Below are 11,851 nucleotides of genomic sequence, written 5' to 3' on the forward strand. Positions count from 1 at the left end.
GTTGGCTCTTCTTTCTCGATGCAGGTCTTAACCATTTATTTCACTTCTGAACTGGAAAACGTTAGACGCCCAGGAAACGCTGCATTTTCCTGCAATGCAATTCGAAGGCAACGTACTGTCGCAATTTGTTGATGTCCTGAAAATTACTTTCGTAAAATAAATGTAACTATTCATACAAAAGGTATGTGATTCTTTGGTCAGAAAGCTTTGGCCTAAACTGTGTCAAATGGGGTGAATAGGAACGGGTAAGGGAAGGAATGTGTGATGTGACAGCGAGAACTAGTCAACGAGCTGCTGTGGAACGTCCGATGACTGCCCGGCAACATTGTGCAGAGCTAGGTGGCAAAAGATGTCTGCTCGCATTTGCTAATGTGATTGTTTGGTAGTATCACGTTACGTATGGTAAAGTTGTTGTATGAAACACTGAACTGCAGGCTGCTTTAGTTCGCGATTAGGGATATTGTATTGTGTACTTGAGAAGTCAATTCAATTTCGCGGGCACAGAAGCCATGGTTGACGACGCCACAAGGAAAACTCTAAGCAATATCCCTCTACTAAAAACGAAAGCAGGGCCGAGAGATAAAGATCTGTGGCCAACCAGACTAAAGGAAGAATACCAGGCCCTTATACAGGTAACTAGTACTCTGCTTGAAGAATTGCGGTGGGCTCTGTAACGACAGTTCGGCAATGTTGAGCCTTGACGACTGTGCACATGCCATTACTTGAGGAGTGCTCTTGTAGACACGGGCGGATCTACGGGGGGAGGTTTTTATGTGCTAACCCCTCAATTTCTGTCGTTGCATAGAATTTCAATTGACCTTAGGTAATGTAGTATTGTAGCGTATGCTGTCCCAAGGCAGGATCCCCCCCTGAAAAATCCTGGATGCGCCCTTGCCTGTAGATGGCTGGTTAGCCTCTTACTGCACTTTGATGGGTTGGTTATTTAGGATCGATCAAGACGAAAGGAGAACAAGGCAAGAGAGTTGGTGTGAAGCACTTAGGGGATTCATTATTACCTTGACTATTAGCAAACGATTAGGGACAACCACACAGGACGGCATCACGAAAGACGCACAACGCGACAAAAACTAGACAAAGTTTTTCAATGAAGTGACATTTAACATGAATCGAATCACAGACAAGTATCAATGTCCCGGCAGTAAGGAGACTGTTAGAGGGACAGAGTTTATTGCGCACCATGCGTGTTGTACAAGCGAACCATCGAACTCTGCCTCGCGCTTCCCGCGATGCCAGTGCGGCTGAGACGGAGTTCGACAAACCAGTATATAACACTCCCACCTTTTAGTATAAACATGACACACTCTCCCCTTTTAGTACAAAACAAAGTCTCTGAAACGCGTTGGAAGTTTTGATTGTCGAGTTGTGGGAGCACTACGAGTGGACTGGGCGATGCTGCCGGCAGTCTGTCTGCGGTCTTGCACAGTTGGTTCGGTGGTGGTCGGAGAGACAGATGCAGCCGGCAGAGGGACGGTGCATGCAACTGTAATTTCCTCAGCACTGCATTGCGTTGGTAGAGCCTAAAGTATTGTAGATGGTCAATATGTCTTCGGCGTAGCTTGCCATCCTTTGTACGGAGAAGGTGTGAGGAGGTCCTACACGTCGCAGCACTACTGCTTGCACCCAATGGAGTTTGCCCTGAAAATTTCGCACTATCACTCGCTGGTTTACGGTGAAGATCTTTGCGACCTTTAGGGGTTGTTCGTGGTCTCCCGAGTTGTGGCTCGTTGGGTGAACAGCGTGGAGCGCTGTTTTCAGCTCGTGGCCGAACATTAATTCTGCTGGCGATATTCCCGTCGTGGTGTGTGGCGTGATGTACTGTCAAAAAAGTAATTGAGCGAGACTGCACACAATACTGCCCTTGGTGAGGTTCCTGAGAGCGCCAACTTCGTCTCCACCAACATCCGTTCAGCTTGTCCATTTGTGGCAGGGTGGAACGGAGCAGAGGTGATGTGACGAATCCCATTCTTTTGACAGAAGCCATTTCCCGCAAAGTGAACGCTGTACCATTGTCCGTCACCAGTAGTCGTGGTGTTCCAAAGGTAGCGAAAATGGCCCGCAAAGCCTCGATAAGTGCTGTTGTCGTTGTGGAGGTCATTGTCCGTACTTCCAACCATTTAGAAAAAGCGTCTATAACAATCAAGTATGTAGTCCCGTCCACAGGACCAGCAAAGTCCATATGCACAGTGTCCCATGGAACTTGACTACGTTGACAAAAAGGTGAAGGGCAGCTCGTGGCATTCTGGAGTTGAGCTTACACTGCGTACAGCTCCTGACTGTCATTTCTATTTCGTGATCCATGCTGGGCCACCACATGTGGCTACTTGCACATCTCTTCATTGCAGCCATACCGACATGATTAGCATGGAGTAACTGTAGCACGGAAGTACGAGCTTCCTCAGGGATAACAACCCTTGTTCCCCATAATACACAGCCTTGATGTATCGAAAGCTCCTGTTTCCTACTCCGATATAGAGAAAATTCCGTCCGTGACCAGTCAATATCTTCCCCTGACTGCAAAGCTGTGAACAGTGGTTTTAGTACCGGGTCCATCTTCGTAAACTGACTTATCTGCGCAGCGGTCAGAGGTAGCGCCATGTGAGCCTTCATCATTAAAACGTCACGGGGAGGTTCCAATAGACCTTTTTACAAATGCAAGCGCCACCTGTGGCACACAAGGGCTCATGGGAACTTCGAGCGCCTTACAGCATTACGAGACGGCCAGGGGTGGAGGAGGAAGAAGAACAATAACATTCCCGGTGTGCGCAGCAGCAGCGTCATCCAGGGTAAACCATAACCGAAGCAGACGACGGAGCAATGTCGGTCAAAGTTCCCATACTGCTTTGCGCCGTGCGCTTGGAGGCACGCACATCTCTGTAAAATCATCTATTCATCATAGGAACTTGGAAGAGGTAGACGGCTCAGTGCGTCCGCATTGGCATGTTTTGCACCTGGTCGATACTGGAGGTCATAGTCACATGCTCCAAGGGTCACGCACCAACGGATCATTCTGGGTAACAGAATAGGTGGCATCGGTTTTGATCGACAGACAAGTGCCATGAGGACACGCGAGTGCCGAATAGTGCGGTTGAGCGGCCATGTCGCAGCAACGTTGCCGCAGTAGGGCAGCCTCATTGATAAGTGACCTGTAACAAAAAAAGAGAAGGGTCATGAATGACGCACAGTACGAGGTCTCCTTTCTGCAGGAGAGAAAAAAAAAAGCTGTAAGGAGACCTTAAACAGTAAGGAGAAACATGTATTCATATTCTGCTTGTTTGAATTCACTAAATAATCAGAATTATTGACTAAATTATCTATTTCATGAGTGATCTATATGAAAACGTAGGAGCAGGCACCAAGTGCCCTTTGGGTTTTTCAGGGATTCTCTTGAAATAGACAGTGAAAACCTGGAAAAGACAGGGAATTTGAAGCCTACAATTTGGACACCCCAATTAAGCTAACATGTTTTTTCTGTATTCTGTTCTGAGTATCAGCACACTCCAATTATTTGTATGTCGTCTGTGGTATGGTGTGCTACGCTTTCATGCATCACTTAGTTTACTAACATTAGAGAGGAGTACATTATTCGCAAATTAAAATTTTCTCACAGGAAGAAATTCATAAAGGTGACGTTCTGTGCCCATATGCAGAACATTTGCAATGCAATGTAGAGCCTTTTCCCTCTGTTTGATGCTGTTTTGCCACCCTACACTAAATGGCGATAACTTAGGTGTGAGTTAAAAGGCTGTTATAGAGATGACAGCATGTTGGCGTATGTGTGTACTACAATTTCCACACATTTGCTATTTGAGATTTGGTAGTTCTTGCTGGTTAATTATGTGATTTTTTGTTTGTTTGTGCTCTGCTACCTACCTACAAATACCATGAGTTTTTTTTCCATAATATACTATGAACATCCGAATTTGGGCAGTTATTTGTTTAACGAAAGTATTACTGCCAACACAATTAGATCTTTCTATGCGAAATGGATGTCGATAAACACCCATAAAGTTTGGAAAAAAATAAATGTAGTAAACTGGAAACCCTAAGCATAATGCAGCCCAAATGACACTAGGTTGCAACTATTCGCAACATCAAACAACTAAAAGTATATATACGACTATTTGCATGACGTAACAACTGCTACATTAATTTTCGGCAATTAGAAAAAAAATAATGTAGCAATGACTGTACTTACAAACAAGGCTGTCCACGACTACAGTGTCAATTCCATCCATATTGCAGTATGTACAGAATAACAAGGAAAATGACAATGACTGGTTCAGGCTCGAGTCCAACAAGGATGGGACCAAGTGGTTTGGGAAGTGCTGGTACATCCACGAGCTCCTCAAATATGAGTTTGAAGTGGAATTTGATGTGAGTCATATTTCTTTTAACATTCACATCTGACCTCTTACAGCACAGCATAGCAGTATCTTCAGGTAGTTGGTGATTCCTTGCTTTACACTTCATATTCTTCTGTGTGCTAGAGATGTTTAAACAGATACTGTGGGGGTGGCACATGACAGCACAATGGCTTTGCCAAACATGTGAAAGTTGCATGTGTTGAGTATGGAGGAGTCCAGTGCATGTACATTGAATTTGAACAGTGTACATTTAAATTGAACAGTGCATGAATTTTATTTGTACTGTGTTTCTTTGTGTGTATTATATTTTGTGCAAAATGATTTTAAAATCCTAAGGCAGGCACCCAAGGGTGCCTATTGAAGAAATTTTTGCAAATTGAGAGTGGGGGCTTGAACAGTAAAATTCTGAAATTTAAGCAGGAATGGATACAGGTTCTTGTCAATGCAAATCTTGTCTGGTCAGGTGAAATGAATTGCCAGGGTTTGTAACTGCCACCTTTATAAGCCATAGTGTCAATGTAGCCATACACAGCATGTTTTTTCTGCATTGATGGTCATGTTACCAGGGCCTGAAACCGAAACAGATATCCGTTACAGTTCACTTCCCGAAGTTTGCAAAGGGTTCAGTTCTGGTTGCACCATTGCATTCCACCATTGCATAAACTGGCAAGAACACTGTTGCCCATTTCATGCCTATTAAGCTTCACGTACAGTAATGCGTGCTTTCCTTTCCAATTCCAATTAATTTACTTTTTTTTTTCACTAAAGCCTTGGTTTTGTTGATTGAGGCATTTCAGCTTCGATATCTATTTGTGTTCTCTGTGTGCAGTTTTAAATAGCATATAGGATTGTGTATAAGAATAGAACTTAAACGTACGTTTGGTACATATTCATTTGGCGGTGACAACGGTTTAGACACAGACTAACACACAAAGTGTCCATGTCTAAACCGTTGTCGGCTCCAAATGAGGATTGTGTGTGACGGGAACTTGGTCTTGCACAAACATCTTCATGAAATTTAATCTTTTGTGTTACAGATTCCAGTTACATACCCCACAACAGCACCTGAGCTAGCTCTCCCCTCTTTAGATGGAAAGACTGCAAAGATGTACAGGTAATAAAAAAATTGTTAAGTTGGATGGTGCTCTAGGGTTCAGAAATCTCACAACTCACTGCAGCCACGAGGAGGGAAGAACAGCAACTTGAGATCAAAGAAATTTTGGATGAGGTGAAAGGATGAGTGAGCCTTAGCAGCTCACCATCCTCTCTCGCTCCTTGGCACGCATCCTTCTATAAACTCGACTATCATTTATGTGTGACCCTTGACTGATGGCCAGTTCTGTTTCAGGGGCGGGAAAATATGTTTAACGGACCACTTCAAACCTCTTTGGGCAAGAAACATTCCCAAATTTGGTATTGCACATGCCATGGCTCTGGGGGTAAGTGTACCTTTCCTCATGTTACACGGTATTGTAAACATGTGGAACTTTCTGGCAATCTCAATTATACCACATACAGTGGGTGTTTCTTTTTAGCTGCAACAAATTTTCCTAAAAAGGGGATTTGCCTAGGACGCTTTAACTTTTGCCATTTGATTACTTCACGTGGCTGCTACTAGAGAGCCATATTTTTTTCTCAATTAGGGGACTAATTAACAGAGATATCTTAATCAACTTTTTAATTATTGCCTTTAGGGAGCACATCTCAATTGGGATATTAAAGCCTGATCTCCACACGATCCGCTCGAACTACTGATGAAGCACAAAATGAATTGCAGCACGCGCTATACAAACTTGACTATTTCACATCCGGCGTCTGCTGCAAACCGCAAGTGACCGGCAAAAGAGCGACAGTGACGTCGATATCTCCGCCTTCACTTAGCGTCACAGAAAAACGTCATGTGCGATTCAGGCAAACCCTTATCGCGGTATGTTTCACGATCTTTGTTTTGTTTTTCTTTCTTTCTTTCTTTTCCTCCTTCTTGTGTTCGCAGTCGCTCGCCATATCACTCCTTTCATCCTGCTCCTTTCATCACGGCTCTTGCCCTTCTCTGCTGATATGTAGTGGTGATGCGCAAAGCTCCTTGCAAGCAAAAGACAAAAACAAAACGGAGATCGTGAAACATACAGCGATAAGGGTTTGCCTGAATCGTGTATGACGTCTTTCTGTGACATTAAGTCAGGGCGGAGATATCGATGTCACTGTTGCTCTTTTGCCGATCACTTGCAGTTTGCAGCAGTGGGTGAAATAAAAAGAACTACCAAGTAGCATAGCCAGAAAAATATTTTGTGAAGGGTTCTACTGAAACTTTACGTGAGGGGAGGATTTCACACTTGTTTCCCTTTCCCAAATGCACTACCAAAAGCACAATGTTGAGGGAGGGTTGAACACTTGAAACCCTCCCCTCTGGCTGCACCACTGTACCAGACAGCAAAATCCAAAGTGATAGAAACTAAATTTGCAGTGTACTTATGAGTACTTAAACATATTTTGTCTAGTCCTTTGTAATTTACTTAAAAGTACATTTGCAATGTGATACTTTTTACTACTTAAAGTACTAATGATGCCAGGTGCTTAGTACTTTACTTTAAGTACAATTGTTGGGTACTTTACCCAACACTCCCCATTGCAGCATGAAGAGATACTGTTACCTAGTGTCACGTGAAATCATTTGTGTGCATTGTTACGTACTATTGCTTGTGGTTTAAAATCGAGTAATGTGTTTCCAAGATGATGCAGTTTCACCTTCATATTCATGTGCATTGTAGAATCGCTGTCTGCGCTAATAGTGAAAGCTGCTGTGCGACACAGATGTGCCAGGATAATTTCATTGCATTTCAGACGAGCCAGTCTCTTTTGGTTACTATTTCATTTTCATTATTTCCTGTGTGAGAGCAACAAATCTGTTATGAAATATACCACTGGTCCCACACTACAGATCGCACTAGGGTCTCACAAGAAATAAAACTTGCACCTTGTATGTCCCAGAGTGCCTCACGGCAGGTGCTTCCTTAGCACTTTAATGGCACCAGATTTCATTGTGTAGAAGTACAAAGGAGATCTTACACCTGTTTTTATATTTTCTGCATGTACTGTATCTCTAACACAAAAGCACGCAACATGCACTTTTTGCGTAAAGTATATTGCAGAGGGCACCACATTACTTTTGCAATACAGTTCTATTTTCAATATGTGTAGGATATGTGAAAAAGACTTACCTGTGAAAAAGACTCCTACCTGTCACGAGGTGAATGAGGCTAGCGTCAAGGTTCTGAGCTGGCAAGGCTCTGAGAGCTGCTGTTGCTCGAGTATTGTTTTTTTTTTCTCTCTCTCTTTCGCTCAGTTGCCACTGTGATCTGATGTCTGGGACACGTGAATGTTTCATGACAGAGGTGGTTCTTTCACATGAAAAATAACAATGAAAATGAAGGAAGCTATGAAGACTGGATTGCATAACATGAATGAAATCACTTGCCAATAAGTTTACACTCAGTGTGTGCCAGATACGTTGCAATGTTGCATCATGTTGAGCTTGACCAGTGTTGTTTATTGTGTCCTCGCTCTTCATTCATAATGAACTACAACCAATTAGACCAACTTTCTACACAGAGTTGACGTTTCAATAAGTAGTGGGCTAGTTCCATCTCATATCGAACAAGCCGATACATTTGAGGTCTTGAATGCACGGGGGAAAAATATATATATTGAAGCCATTGGTGAGCTAGGAGAAATAAACGCGGTTCGGGAAATAGGAAAGGAGGAAAAAAGTGCCTCTCAGAAGACAATGTCGTCGTGCGTGGGTTTGAGTGTCCCCCGCAGGACTATTACTTGTCGCATTATAGTGGTTTCTTGCTCTAGCTTTAGACCACCTATATTCGTGTTCAACTTAAGAAGGAAAAGAAATCTAGTCCACCAAGCACATACGCCGTTGTAGAGAGGGAGACGCAATAGCGCGTGACTCAAAGTTGACTCAAAGCGCCAAAATGCACCATATTCACTGCAACTTTCCGGACGATGTACCGAGCGGATAAGATTGAGCTTTATGCCATTTAATTTATCATTCATGGGGCTATCGAATGATATATAATTTGTTGCACTACTCTATCAGGTATCTAAGCGATACTTTTTCAAGTAGCAGCGTACCTCCGAAAAATTACGAATTTCAGAAGCCTTTATCTAAAAAAACCCACCAAAAACTTGCCTCGAAAATTTGATATGTCATAGGTATTCCCTTAGACCAGTGTTTCCCAAACTTTTGGCGGTGACGGACCCCCGGAAGTGATGAGAACCAATTCACGCCCCCCCCCCCACACACACACCGTCACAGCCAGTGCATAACCAGCAACCTCGTCAGCTGCTGCGTGCTTTCGATACATCTTCAGAAACGATTCCGGACTGGTTTCTTCTTCTTGTTTGTATGTGTATGACGCGGACAAACGTGCATTGCAGGACTTTTCGATCAGAAATTAGAAGCTAGCCGTTGAAGCATGCTTGTAGCAATTTTGGAAGTTCTGGGTGTTTGGAAATGGGGCAGCATGTACGAGCGCGTGTTTATGGGGACGAAAATCCTCACTGTAACGTGAGAGACGGTCGCGGACCCCCAGGGGTCCGCGGACCACACTTTGGGAAACACTGCCTTAGACTACACACAGAAGAAAGATCAAAATTCGGACTTGACTGGTAGGCGCACTGTGAACTTTTCGTCGGTCCTATACGTGGAGCGCAATGAAGCAGTGGCACCGTGTCCTGCATTTGGCAAAATCGAATTTTTCAAACAGACTTTCTGCTATTGCCTTCGCATGAAAACTAGCTGCTATCATATGAAGCTGTTCTGAGCGTTTGCGTTCATAACAGTGTTATAATCACTGAATGTAGTTTGTGCAGCAACCACATGTACTCGTTTTTTTCACTGGACATGAGGTAGGTGCAGTGGCGTAGCCAGACCGCCAAGGTAGGGGGGGCTCGATACGAAAACTTGCCCCCCCCCCCGTGGATATGCCACTGGGTAGGTGTGATGTCACGGACGACACAGTGCAGTTTTTCAGATGTCTTCATACACGCTGTATAAAGGGCACTCTGTGCTCTTCTGTGGCCGAGGATGATGCAAAACTTGGCGCAAGCTGTCTCCCCGGAGTTAACGCAATTAGGACCTCCGCATAGTCACAGCATGTCGAACCGAAGATCGTGGATGTTGGTCAGCGGCGCCAGTCGGGCTGTTTCGGCAAGGTTCACAAAAGCCACCAGGAATTAACCTTGAGTGTGTGCGTCAGACACTACACAACGACACTTTCCTCTATGCGATTTCCGCCATCCGGGGTCATGGGACCGTAGGAAAGGAAACTTTTTGAAAGAATGCTGGAAGTCACTGCCTCTCTTCTGCCATAATGTGTACAGTAAATATGCTTCGATATGATCACCGTGAACGAATATACATCTTAAAAAACATGCAAAAGCATTCTGTTCTTCACAGGCTCAGCACTTGCAACGCATGTGTGACGTCCGTGAAAAATGCGAGCGCATTCAGTGATTATAACACTATTATGAACGCAAACGCTCAGAACGGCTTCAAATGATAGCAATTAGTTTACATGTGAAGAAAGAAGTTCGATTTTGCCCCACGCAGGACACAGTGCCACCGCTTGGTTGGGCTCCGTGTATAGGATCGGTAAAAAATTCACAGTGCGCCTACCGGTCAAGTCCGAATTTTGATCTTTCTTCTGTGTGTAGTCTAAGGGAATACCTACGACATATCGAATTTTTTTAGGCAAGTTTTTGGTGGGGTGTTTTAGATAAAGGCTTCCAAAATTTTTTTTTTTTCGGAGGTATGGTGCTACTTAAAAAAGTATCGCTTACGTACCTGATAGAGTACAACAACAAATTATATATTGTTCGACAGCCCCATGAATGATCAATTAAATGGCATAAAGCTCAATTTTATCAGTTCTGTACATCGTCTGGAAAGTTGCATGAATATGGTGCTTTTCAGTGCTCTGAGTCAATGTTGATAATTTTTTCCAGATAAAAAAAAACGACACAGCACCACCAACGCAGGAGCCTCTTATGCCCTAGGTAGTCCATAGCCAGAGCAAGAAATGACTATAATGCGACAAGATGCCTTGCATATGACGCTCAAACCCGCGTGCGACGACATCATCTTCTGAAAGGCATTTTTTTCCTCCTCTCCTGTTTCCCTAACCGCACAGCGCAGAGAATTCCGAAGGCGTTTATTTCTCCTAACTCACCAATGGCTTCGACATATATTTTTTTCCCGTTCATTCGAGACATCAAATATACTGGCTTGTTCGATTTGAGATGCAACTAGCCAGCGGTGGAATGATGGAAGTTGTTACAGGGTTCTGTTGTACTATACCATTGTTTTTCTTGTTTTACAGCTGGGTCCGTGGCTCGCAGTAGAAATTCCAGACCTAATACAGAAGGGAATCTTGAAACATAAAGATGAGCTTCCTGCAAAGTAGCAGATATATGAACGCTTATAAAGTGAACATTATTTTGAAACATTGTTTCATCCCTTTTGGACATATGCATGGGTGTACTCTTGGGTAGCGTGTTGGACTACATCTTGTTTTAATGTTGCTGTAAGCAAATGGACATAACTGCTTCCAGTATTATATACACATTGAAAATAACCTACTGTGATATCAATCTGCATTTATCAAAACCTCGTGCTTATCAGTATTTGGACTGGAAAACTCCAAATGGTGCTTCTATCCAGTAATCCGAGTACGTAGTGCCAGGTACACTCTCTGCACACAAGATTTTAGCACCATATGAAAATGGCAATCATTGCAGTTAAAGACAGCATACAAATTCCACATGATACACATCTTAAATGTGTATGGTATGACTGTCAGTCAAGTGTGGCTTTTGCAGTATTTGGAGAATCTACGTGTGGTATTCCGGAACAGATCTGCATAGCAGTATAAGCTACGCAGTAGACGTAACTAAGTTACATACGTATTGACTAAGGAATAGCAGCGCACTATTGCAATTAAGTTACAGTTACGTGACTCAGCAAGTAACTTAGTTACAGAAAGGGTTGCCAAAGCCAAAATGTAATAAAGAAACAATTACAGTTACTGATTAAGTGCAGTTAAGTTATTCTCGAGTTACTTCTGGTGGTTTCCCATTAAAGGAGCAGTCTAGAGGCCCACAACTTTTTTTCTGTTTTTGGTCAGTATGGAATGTTAGGCGGCCGAAAACAGTTTTCCCACAATTAGTGCAACCGTAGTTAAATTGGGACGCCTGCAATAGCTCCCCGGACCTCCCGAGCGCGAAACACCCTCCTTCGCCTTCACGATAGGCACGTGATGAGCGCCACCACACATGTCACTATGTGGCGCAAGTGGTGAGGACGCTCCTCATTGGACTTGGGATCACATGATCGTGTTGAGCAACATCGCCCAGGCCGGAGCGTCTGCTACCGCTTGGAAGACGCCATGCGTTCT

The 11,851-nt window shown here is 43.7% G+C and overlaps 1 protein-coding gene across 1 annotated transcript; it reads left to right on the plus strand.

Annotated features, from left to right (window-relative positions):
- The first annotated feature begins 316 nt into the window (after nucleotides 1-316).
- Nucleotides 317-10,901, plus strand: LOC135383798 (ubiquitin-fold modifier-conjugating enzyme 1). Its single transcript, XM_064613120.1, has 5 exons — nucleotides 317-632; nucleotides 4,264-4,395; nucleotides 5,423-5,499; nucleotides 5,734-5,824; nucleotides 10,778-10,901. The coding sequence occupies exons 1-5, from the start codon at nucleotides 510-512 to the stop codon at nucleotides 10,859-10,861; spliced, it is 507 nt and encodes a 168-aa protein (XP_064469190.1). The 5' UTR covers nucleotides 317-509; the 3' UTR covers nucleotides 10,862-10,901.
- Nucleotides 10,902-11,851: the final 950 nt, after the last annotated feature.

This window comes from Ornithodoros turicata, chromosome 2, assembly GCF_037126465.1.
Source record: "Ornithodoros turicata isolate Travis chromosome 2, ASM3712646v1, whole genome shotgun sequence".
Taxonomy (NCBI): domain Eukaryota; kingdom Metazoa; phylum Arthropoda; class Arachnida; order Ixodida; family Argasidae; genus Ornithodoros; species Ornithodoros turicata.

Excerpts from the sequence above, each read along its gene's own strand:
- LOC135383798 (XM_064613120.1), top strand. The coding sequence starts at position 510 with ATGGTTGACGACGCCACAAGGAAAACTCTAAGCAATATCCCTCTACTA. Across the intron at positions 633-4,263 it reads AATACCAGGCCCTTATACAG|TATGTACAGAATAACAAGGA; the intron begins GTAACTAGTACT and ends TCCATATTGCAG. Across the intron at positions 4,396-5,422 it reads AGTTTGAAGTGGAATTTGAT|ATTCCAGTTACATACCCCAC; the intron begins GTGAGTCATATT and ends TTTGTGTTACAG.